An 11,699-nucleotide genomic window follows, 5' to 3' on the forward strand; every position below is an offset into this window, starting at 1 on the left:
AACAGATACTCTCCCAACATAAAGGAGGTGAAAGTGCTGGACAAGAAGAAAGTAAGAAGGGCCAAGCTTTATTATCTCAGGGATAAGATGAATGCACTCAAGAAACAATAGCTGCAATTGAACTTGATTGGAGAAGATCAAATAGGTGCTTCCCTTTAGGTTAGATGACTCGGTGTAAAATTTACTGGACCGCAATTTTGACTCGGCATAATGTCCTTTTTATTTTCTTGAGATGTTGAGGAAATTAAAAGAACCAAGTGTGCAGGGGCACCCGCACAAGTAGTAATCTGTAATTGTTGTGGGGCTGATAAGCTAATTTGACATTGTAGAAGAGAGACCACTTGAATAAGGGGTCTTTGATCATTTTCTAGTATTTAGCTCTAGGATCGGGATGTGAAAATCTGAGTGGCCTAATTGTGGCTCCAATTCATTAATCCAGATTCTCAGCATGTGAACCAGTGAATTGGCGTATTAAGAATTCTCAAGGGTACCTAGTCTGAGACTTCATTGGTTTCTTCCAAGGTTCAAAATAGGGGTGGTCACGGGTTGGATTGGGTCAGTTTGAGTCATTTTGTTCAGCTGACCTGACCTAATAGGTTTATTTATTGACTAAACTGAAATCGACCGATTTTAAAGCAAAATCGACCCAAACATGAAGGGGTCGGTCTATCAGTTTAGTCGATTTATTTAATCTCTCTTTTTTTCTCTTTCCAAAACTAGAGTGAAGATTCCAACAATTGTCTCTCCATTACAATTTCCAAGAGTACTTGACAACAATGCTAGCTAAATCCAAAAAGGTAATAAATAAACTAATAAGGATAATAAATAACTTTATTTAACCTCTCTTTTTCTCTCTTTCCAAAATTGAAGAGTGAAAGACTTCAACAATCCAAAATGCATGTTCATTCCAATTTCCAAGATTCTTTCACATCAATGCTTGTCAAACCCAAAAAGGTAATAAGTAACTTTACTTAAATTTAAAGTTAACTATGATAGGGAGTAGGGCTGAGTAGCGATTACTTAGTAATTACTTAAAACATATAGGGTTGGTTCTTTCGGTTGTTATGTATAAAAATTGAAATCTGAACTGAGTTGTCGGTTTATTTTCTCTCACAAATCGGAACCGACTGGTGGTTTTGAGAAACAAATCAACTTAGGTTGGGTCGGACCGGTTTGGTCGGTTTGACATTTAATGTGAACACCCTAGTTCAAAATATTGAGTATTGGGCTCTATCGACCCTTGCTCTTTTTTTTTATCTTTGTTAACCTGGTTCAGAGGGGTCGGCTTAAGGCCCTTCTACCCCCTGAACTGGGTTAAACCCCGAAACACCCCTTGTAGGGGCATACCGGGAGGCTCCTGATATGATACGTATTGGTCGATACGGCCTGATATGTATCTCAAAATTTTGAACCTTGGACTTCTGATGGTGCTCAGGAGTCTGGACTATCATGGTAAGTAGTATTATACATTTAAACAAGGTTTGAAATTTTGATATGTATCGGGAGACTCCCGATGTGCCTCTACAGGGAGTGTTTTGGGGTTTAACCCGGTTCAGGGGGTAGAAGGGCCTTAGGCCGACCCTCTGAACCAGGTTCACAAAGAAAAAAAAAGAAAAGAGCGAGAGCCGATACAGCCCCGATACGCCCCTACCAGCGTATCTGGCTATATGATATTTTACCCATATTGGAAAATCCTAGTAGTAGAACAACTCTGCGTATGGTCTCTTGCTTGGTATTTCATGGAAGTGGGATGCATTTGAATTCACTGATCCATGGACATTGCATTTTGCATATACTAATATATTACCTAGATCCGTCAACGGTATTTTGAGGCGTTTAGTTATTCATCTTCTTAGTTCCAGGAATGTCTGATATGATAAAGAGCCCATTTAGTAACGGTATCAGAGTAGAGTAGTGAAAAAGCAATATTCAAAGATTTGTCGGGTTACATTTTTTTTAAGGCATCGGGTTACATTTTAGAAATGTACTAGAAGAGAGCGGATTAACTGACCTTGACCTTAATAGTTGTGCCAGTGTTTTCAAAATCTGACCGGAAAAATTGAGAACTGGTCACTTGATCAGTTCCATTTAATCATCAAAATACTTTTTGGCCAAAAATCATTGATTTGATCAGCGAATCATTGACTTGGGCAATTGAACTATCGAACCATTTGATCTGAGAACAATTTTTGATTGTTTTTTAGGTTTTTTATTTTTTTGTCAGAGCAGCTGTCCATTCAAATCCAACGATTGAACTGTTCAACCCAGGAATCAAATCCCAGAACGATTCCTGTCCGATCCCATTTTAAAAACCTTGAGCTGTACTATTCTCAGTAGACCCGTGCGATGCGATGCATGGTCCGAGGGTTGAAAAGGCTGCATGATTATGAATCCGACTATGATATCTAAAAAATCTGATATCCAATCAACTGGACCAACTGGTATTGATCAAAACTCAGAGGGATTCTGATCGGCTGAAGTTCTGGTATCATACCCTTCCAGCATGCCAGCATCATAGAAAGGGTCTTACTAATATATAAAATATGCTCGAGAAGCCAAAATAATTCTTACTAATATATAAAACATTGATTTAATAGTTAATTAAAATTTATTTTTTGGTTGGGAACCAGATGGGCAATAAAGAAAATCTTGCACACTGGGCTGGGCTATTTATCGCGAGCGAACATGTCAATGTTCTGGTCTCACATCTTATCATTATGGAAATAGTGAATAGTGATAATGATTTTTTTCTCATGGGTGACTTTTGGGTTTGATTGTTTGGCAATTGGGTATCTCTATACAGGATGATAGTTTATGTGAAGTGTTGTTTACCTAAGGTGGTGTTATTGATACCGTTTTCTGAGAAAATGGCACCACGTAAGTGTTTTATCAGAAAAAGTGGTGCTTCAGAAAATAGTCTCTTATTTGGTATCGTTTTTTCAGGAAAAAAAAACATTGTTCCAAACCACGTATTGAAAATTGGGAAAATGTGGTTTGAAGAAATGTCAAATTCAATGTTTTCTTAAAAAACAGCCCATTGCTGCCAGCAGTGCAATGATGTAGCATCATCTTGGACATTGGATAATGACCAATACTGAAAACAGTTCTACAGCACTGATACCAAATAAAACTAGTGTTGTTTTCCCAGAAAACAGCCTATATGACAGCATCGTTTCCAAACAAAAAATAAGAACCACTTTCTGAGAAAACGGTGCTTACAACTCAGACATATACAGCACCGTTTTCTGAAAAAACAGTTCTGTATTCCCAGCACCGATGTCAAACACCTACTAAAAGAATGATTTTGTTAAATGTGAACAAATATGCTTTATCAAAGTTCGAGAAATGTATACCTTAGGAAATCAATATAAATCTCATTGATACTTGAAAAACCAATTTCAATAATTTAAGTAATTATTTTTCTAACTTTTGGTTGATATTATACTAAGGTCAGTTTGGGAAGATACAGATATAAATATGTACGGTGTAAAATACAAGATTTAGGAAAACAATATTAAAGGTTTTGAGTGTACAGATTTGTATTTACACTCTTGAGCCTAACTTAGTTTGGAAATACAAATCTATACAATACAAATATATATAAAATAATACAAAATACAAAATTTTACACTTTATAAATTTGTATTTATACTCCGTCCAAACCGAGTCTAAGTTACTAACAAGACTAATAGTGGTGGTATAAAGTTTGATTGTTAAACAAGTGTAATTTAATAGTCCTCATTGTTGCATCACTCAAGTGGTTTGGAATTAACCCCATCCAATTGTTAAGCTCTCAACAGCAATTTCAAAAGGTGGACATGTGTCATTCCACAACTTTGTGGATATGAAATTCCTAAGAGTGTCTGTATTCTCTCCACATAGCTTGGTACCAATATCCAACTGGAGTCTGGAAGGACTAAATATCTCTCCTCCAACCATGAATTTTGTTGAAAAGTTCTCTTTACAACTGTTCAACAACGCTTAACATCTCTTATCCACCAATGACCCAATTCTTCTTCAACCACTTGTAACAGTGGACAAAGAAGGGAACTTTCTAATAGAGAACCCACTGACCCACAATCTTTATTAGAAAAGGAGAAAAGAAACCCATATGAGCATAAATGAAAATGAATGAGTAATCGAATTGAATAAGGGATTGGCTGCCATGGATCGGAGTATACAAAATTACAAATTGTAACCGAGCCGATTGGAGTGGTGACTCGAATCGGTAGTCAACCAAAATTGAATATTTAATTGAAGAATGGGCTTTTCCCTAATTATACTTTTTCCATCTACTAAAATAAAAGAAAAAAAAATCTCTTCCTATCTCTGGAAAAACTGCCGAATAATGGTTTATGGAGATGGCATTAAAGTATAACCGCTGACAATCCCAAAGTACATGCTAGTTATCTATAATTTTCTCTAAAATAAATAAATCTAGTTTGAAAGTTAAAATAAATCTCAGAAAATATCAGAATTATAGCTGATAAAGGCAACTTTTAGATCTTATTATCAATAAAAATAATCTTTTTAATATAATTTTTAGAATAGGGTAACTATTTTAAAAAAATATCATAAAAGGATAGAAACACAATTCATCTCTTTTCTCCTTTAGACCATCGAACAAATCTCCCCGTCTTCGGTCTCTACCTTTCTCTTTCCTAGTCCTCCTTTCAATGGCCATGAAAGAGCTTCATCGCTGCTTCCTGAAACCTTGGCCCTCCTTTCGGATCCACCTCCACGCCCAAGATCGCTGGAACCCTCTACTTCATATCCTTGGAAGATTTAATTATTTCAAGCTGGTTCTTTAGGTAGAGAAAATCATCCGGATCCATAAGTCTATGAGAAGCTTCCAAATTCACTTGAGTAACCAGCAACCACTCGCTACTGTTCCGAATTCCTGGCCATCGGTTCTTTCTTCGATTCGTCGGAGAAGCTCCCAAGATACCTGATGTAACCGTTTCCGGTCACGTATCATTTTTTCGTGATGTGTCAATTTTTTGACTAAGTACCTCATCATCTCGTCTACTCCCAAGTGGCCTGTGACTCAGGGACTGAAGTGGAGGTCCCTGGTGGTGAGCTACCTTGATGAACTGCTTGGAGGTGAGTTACCTTGATGAGTTGCCTGGTGGTGAACCACCTTGATGAGCTGCTTGGAAGTGAGCTACCTTGAGCCCTGTTGCTCTTTTAGAGGCCTCTTCCTTCAGCCTCTTTTCACATACCTTTGCCCCTGGGGGGTGAGGTCTTTATATACCGGAGTCTTCGTGGGTTAGGTGGAGCAGTTCCAGGATCCCAGCTGTGATGGGACTGGCTTACGTGTTAGGTGGATGAAATGCCATCAAACGGTAAAACTGTCCCTTCTCGTCAGAATCGGGGAGTGGGTGAGCTAATATAGTCGTTACAAGTCATAATCCCATAAAATGCGGGGTACAATGGTGAGCTCCTCGAGGTTGTCAGGTTGGCGCTTGTGTCAGGCCGCCAGGTCGGTGCTTGGGCCAGGCCGCCAGCTCATGCCAGGGCCAGGTCACGCCAGGGTCAAGCTGCCAGCTCATGCCAAGGCCAGGCTGCTAGCTCGTGTCAAGGCCAGGCTGCCAGCTCGTGCCTGTGCCAGGCCACCAGGTTGCGCCTGTGCTAGGCCGAGCCTGTGGGACATCATCATCTTAGCAAAGGCAAGTTGTTGTCAAAGTGGTCTTGGGTGTCACCTAATTGTTCTGAGTTGCCAGGCTACATGATGGCGAGCTGCCTGTGAGTGCTGCATGATGGCGAGTTACCTAGTGGCGAGCTGCCTGTTGCGAGCTGCCTGTAGCGAGCTACGTATAGCGAACTGCCTGTAGCGAGTTACCTGTAGCGAGCTGTTTGTAGTGAGCTGCCTGTGGCGAGCTTCGAGCTGCCTAGCTGTCAAGGGGCTACACTTAGTTGGCATGAGGTGCCAGGTGTCACAAGATCATTGGAGGGTTGAATCCGCCCTCATCAATACCTGTATCCACGATTGCAATATTTGGTGAGTGGTGAAGAGCGTCTGGTTCTTGTGGTTATTGAGATTCCTTCGATCGGATGAGCTTTTCTTCGAGGAATTAATGGAGGTCAGACGGTTTACAGATGAACTCATAGTAACTCTGCTCCAAACTTAGATGCAAAGAAGAAGAAAAAACATAAGAAGAAAGAAGAGAAAGAAGAAGAGGGGAATCCAGGGCCTTCGGGTATTCGGGGGGTGTTAAGAGATGAGAAAGGTAATGTAATAGCTATGTTCTCTGGCCCAATTGGAGTTGGAGACTCCTTGAGGGCTGAAGTGTTAGCAGCTTTAGAAGGGGTACAAAGGACCAAAGACCTAGATGTCAAGAAATTGATTATAAAAGGAGATTCTGTGATCATAGTGGACTGGCTAAAAGAAAACACTTCTAAGATGTGGAGCTACAGTAATGAAAAGAGAAAGTTCAAATGGCTGGTCAAGAATATGGAAGTCCATTGTACTTGGGTAAAGAGAAATGCAAACTCTTTTGCTGATGGATTAGCTAGGCAAGGGGTTAATAGGGTTTCTGGGTTCTGGGCTCAGTTGTAATTGTTGTTTTTATCAGTTTGGGTGCATTCCCAACTTCTAGGAAGTTAAGATTACCTTAGCTCCTCTTCTTTGTAAGTTTACTACTATTTAATGAAATCTGTTGTTATTGATAAAAAAAAAAAGGAAGAAGCAGAAGAACGGCTTGGCACCTAGCAGAGCCAAATGACAATTCCCGTTCTGGGAATGTGCTGGTTTGGGACTCGAAGCTTGGCTTTTGAATTTGATTCGGTGGAGTTTTGGATTGCCCAAAGTTGAATTAATGGGGATTTAATTTTAAACTAAGTCATGGACCATACGATGGATTTTTAGATTGAGCCAAAGAAGAACGGCCTGGCACCTAGCTCTGCCAGGCCGCATACGGTGGATTTGTCATTTGTGGGCGACACCGTCCATAGAAAGCAATTCCCGTTGGCTCTGCCAGGTTGTGACGGTTCAGCCACCATCAGCACGCCATCTAAGTGTCTTGGGTGGGGTCCTTGTACTCTTTTTGTAAGGGGGGTATGCCAATGGCAATTATGTAAATAGTAGTATGAATGTATAGTATTATGATGTATCCTTTTGTCACTCCCCCAAAAGCTTAACGTACTCTTTGAGGGGAGTTAGGTAGTCAAGTGAGCTCATAAGCGTGTAAAGGTTAAGCACGAGATCCCCTCGACACTGTACTGTGTGCTTGTGCTTACCACTGATTAATGCAATACAAGTTGCCTTTTGTCTAATTTGTGTGCACTCTTGTTTCCTTTCGTGTGTTGTTGCTTGCATTTGTAGGCTTTCTCGACCCCAATCGAGCGCCGCACGGGCCCCGTCGATTAGCCCCGTGACAGTTGATATCAGAGCCTCATTGACACTAGCGGTTGTCAAGCGCAACGAGTCCCTTTCGTGCCCCGCAACAACACCAGCTGGATGAAGAATCGTGACACACGAGAGGAGATCCAGGAAGGGATCTCACGGGTTTATGATGAGGATGAGCCTAGAGGTAGCTCTCCCAAGGACAAAGGCGTCAGCTCAAAGCATAGCAAGCGTGACAAGTCAATTGACAAGCTTGCGACCATGGACAAGCGCATCATGCGCTGTGAAGCAGTGGTTGACGAAACTCGTGACCGTGTGGACGAGCTTCAAATCAACCTTGAGACCGTAGCATCGGTCGTGGAAAGATTGGAGGACCAGTCCGGTGACAGCTCCAACAGGCCAGATAACCCACTAGAAGACCTGGTGAAGTGCCTACAGATCCAGCTTGAAGACTTGAAGGGCGAAGTGACCCTTCTGAAGAGGCTGATGGCCAGTACAGCCAGCACACCTGCTGCTCCAGCCCCTCCAAAGATCAAAGTCCGCGAGCCTACCTCATATGCAGGGACCCGCGATAGCTTGACAACTTCCTGTGGCAAATGGAACAATATTTCACTACCGCCAAACTCGTCGAGGAGGCGGCCAAGGTGCGTACTGTTGTTATGTATCTTACTGATGTTGCTATGTTATGGTGGCGCAGGAGATGTGCCGATGTGGAGCGAGGATTATGCTCCATTAATACTTGGTCCGTGTTCAAGAGCGAGATAAAGTGCCAGTTCTATCCAGAGAACGTGGAGTATCAAGCTCGTCGGAAGCTCAAGAACCTAAAACACACGGGCCCATTGCATGAGTACATGAAGGAGTTCTCCGCACTATCGCTCGAGATCACGGACATGTCAGACAAAGACCTTCTCTTCAACTTTATGGACGGCCTACAACAATGGGCCGAGCTTGAACTCCAGAGACGAGGTGTGAAGGACCTCGCCACAGCCATGGCCGTTGTTGAACAACTGGTAGACAACAGGCGACCAAGCAAAGACGGCCCCAAACCCAACTCATATCAGGGCGTAGGCAAGATAGGAGGTGATAGGAAACCTTACTACGCGCCCAAGGGAGACCCTGGGCCAAGTAAACCCAACACTTTTAAGTTCTACAGGAGACCCGAAGGAGACACTGGATACAGGGGTGGCCAGTTTGTGAAGAGAACACCTCCGGCACCATGCTTCATCTGTGAGGGAAAGCATTGGACTAAGGATTGTCCTAGTCGGGGGAAGCTCAATGCCTTGCTTGCAAAGCTTAGTGATGATGAGCATAGCGAGGAGGAGAAGGAACCAGGGGAGACAAGAATGGGGGCTCTACGAAGACTCAATGCAATGAAGAAGGAGACGAGCCTGCAAGGAGCATCGAAGTTCAAGCCAAAGGGACTGATGTATGTAGACATTCGCTTGAATGGTAAGCCCACAAGAGCCATGGTGGATACTGGTGCTACCTACAACTTTATCTCTATGGAGGAGGCATCCCGAGTAGAACTTGCACCTACCAAGGAAGTCGGATGGTTGAAGGCTGTGAACTCTAATGCCAAACCCATACAAGGTGTAGCTCATGGGGTGGTCTTGCAACTTGGTGACTGGGAAGGGATGATAGACCTCTCAGTCGTGCCCATGGATGATTTTCAGGTTGTTCTCGGCATGGACTTCTTAACTCAAGTAAAGGCGGTGCCCATGCCCTTCCTCAACAAAGTGTGCATATTTGAAGATCATGCTCCTTGCATGGTTCCGGTTGTGCCAGATACCACGTCCACCCCCAAGATGCTCTCAGCATTGCAACTCAAGGATGGAGTGCGGAAAGGAGAGACCACTTACCTAGCCACATTGGTGGACTCCGACCTGCCTGATCCACCAACTGAGCATATCCCGCCAGCGATTACAATGGCACTAGAAGAATTCCAGGACGTCATGCCTCCCACATTGCCGAAGAAGCTTCCCCCAAGGAGAGAAGTTGATCACAAGATTGAGTTGGAGCCTAGAACCAAACCACCGGCACGCCCGCCATACAGAATGTCTCCTCCTGAGTTGGCCGAGCTACGCAGACAGTTGAATGAGTTGTTGGATGCTGGATTGATTCAGCCTTCTAAGGCCCCTTTCGGAGCACCAGTTCTGTTTCAGAAGAAGCATGATGGATCTCTTCGGCTCTGTATTGACTACCGAGCTCTCAACAAGCTCACCATCAAGAACAAATATCCCATACCATTGGTGGCCGACCTCTTTGACCAACTCAACAGGGCCAAGTACTTCACCAAGCTAGACCTGAGGTCGGGGTACTATCAAGTCTTGCGGGACAATAACCTATTTGTTAAGAAGGAGAAATGTTCTTTTGCCACAGAAGAGGTGGCCTTCCTCGGTCATATAATCCGAGCAGGCACAATCAGTATGGATCCAGCTAAAGTCAAGGCCATTCAAGATTGGGCACCGCCCACCAGGGTCACCGAACTTCGCTCCTTCCTTGGCCTCGTGAACTACTATCGAAGATTCATCTCTGGATTCTCAGCACGAGCCACTGCCCTCACCAACTTACTGAAGAAGACTAATATGTGGACCTGGAGTGAATGTTGCCAAACAACTTTTGATGATTTGAAGAGAGCTGTCTCAGCAGAACTTGTCCTCGACTTGCCTGATCCAAGCAAGCCGTATGAGCTACACACAGATGCTTCTGATTTTGCTATTGGCGGGGTCTTGATGCAAGAAGGACATCCCATCGCCTTTGAAAGCCGCAAATTGAATGATATAGAGAGGAGGTACATTGTACAAGAGAAGGAGATGACAGCCATCGTCCACTACCTCCGCACATGGCGACACTACCTGCTTGGCTCCAAGTTCGTGGTCAAGACTGACAACATAGATACTAGTTACTTTCAGTCTCAGAAGAAGCTGAGCCCTAAGCAAGCTCGATGGCAAGATTTCTTAGCGGAGTTTGACATGACTCTAGAGTACAAGTCAGGGCCGATGAACAGGGTTGCTGATGCACTTAGCAGGAAAGCCGACCTTGCAGCACTATCCACAGGTGAAGGTCCCTTTCAAAGCCAGATCAGACTAGACCTCATCAAGCTCATCAAGGAAGGACTCCAAAAGGACCCCATTGCTCAGAGCCTATTGACAGCGGCTCGTGAAGGGAAGACTAGGCGGTTTTGGGTTGAAGAAGACCTTCTTTTGACAAAGGGAAGGCGGATATTTGTGCCGAGAGTTGAAGACTTGAGGAAGACTCTCCTACGTGAATGTCATGACAGCTTATGGGCAGGACATCCTGGGTGGCAGCGTACTTTGGCACTTTTACAACATGCCTACTATTGGCCTCATATGGAGCAAGATGTTCGAGAATACACAAGGACATGCCTGATTTGCCAACAAGACAAGCCCGAACGTGCCAAGCCTCTTGGACTCCTACAACCTCTTCCAACTCCCTCACAACCTTGGGAGAGTGTTTCCATGGACTTCATCAGTAGTCTTCCTAAAGTGGGAGACTATACATCCATCATTGTTGTTGTTGATAGATTTTCCAAGTATGCCACTTTCACCCCAGCACCAAAGCACCTTTCAGCTGAAGACACGGCATACATTTTCTTCAAGCACGTGGTGAAGTATTGGGGAGTCCCACAGAACATTGTTAGTGATCGGGATCCCCGATTCACTAGTGCTTTCTGGACAGAGCTATTCAAGCTTCTTGGCTCGAACTTGAACTTCTCCAGCAGCAGCCATCCAGAGTCAGATGGGCAGACAGAGAGAATGAACTCCCTCCTTGAAGAGTACCTCCGCCATTTTGTATCAGCTACACAGAAGAATTGGGTTCGATTGCTGGACATTGCGCAGTTCTCCGTCAACACACAGAAGAGCTCCTCCACCAATCAAAGTCCTTTTGAAGTCATCACCGGCCAACTACCAAGATGTCCGCACAGCATCGTCAACGACCATCAAGGAAGAAGCCCTCGAGCCTTCACTTTCACCAGGGAATGGAAAGAATGCCTTGACATCACTCGAGCCTCCCTAGAGAAAGCCTCTAGAAGAATGAAGAAATGGGCCGATTTGGGTAGACCCGAGAACTTCCAAGTAGGTGACCTGGCCTTAGTAAAACTCCATACCCATTGCCTTAGGTTCTTTCGAAGAGTTCATCCCGGGCTTGTGAGAAAATATGAGGGACCCTGTGAAATCCTAGCCAAAGTAGGAGCTTCAGCCTACAGACTCAAACTATCTCCATGGCTAAAAGTACACCCTGTCTTTCATGTAAGCCAACTTAAACCCTACCATGCCGACAACCAAGACACCTCCCGAAACCAAAGTCAACGCCCACACCCATCCTACCAACC

General features: G+C 43.8%; 1 protein-coding gene across 6 annotated transcripts in view; it reads left to right on the forward strand.

The window, feature by feature from the left end:
* Window positions 1-507, forward strand: part of LOC104599776 (large ribosomal subunit protein bL19cz) — a 55,826-nt gene extending 55,319 nt beyond the window's left edge. For all 6 annotated transcript variants that reach the window (XM_088891216.1, XM_088891215.1, XM_088891217.1 and 3 more), the window contains one exon: window positions 6-507. In XM_088891216.1, the coding sequence (XP_088747342.1) occupies window positions 6-111 (106 nt within the window). In that variant the 3' untranslated portion in view covers window positions 112-507. The remainder of the gene's footprint in view (window positions 1-5) is intronic.
* Window positions 508-11,699: the final 11,192 nt, after the last annotated feature.

Source organism: Nelumbo nucifera, chromosome 7 (genome assembly GCF_055504915.1).
Source record: "Nelumbo nucifera cultivar China Antique chromosome 7, China Antique-T2T, whole genome shotgun sequence".
In the NCBI taxonomy this organism is placed as follows: Eukaryota; Viridiplantae; Streptophyta; class Magnoliopsida; order Proteales; family Nelumbonaceae; genus Nelumbo; species Nelumbo nucifera.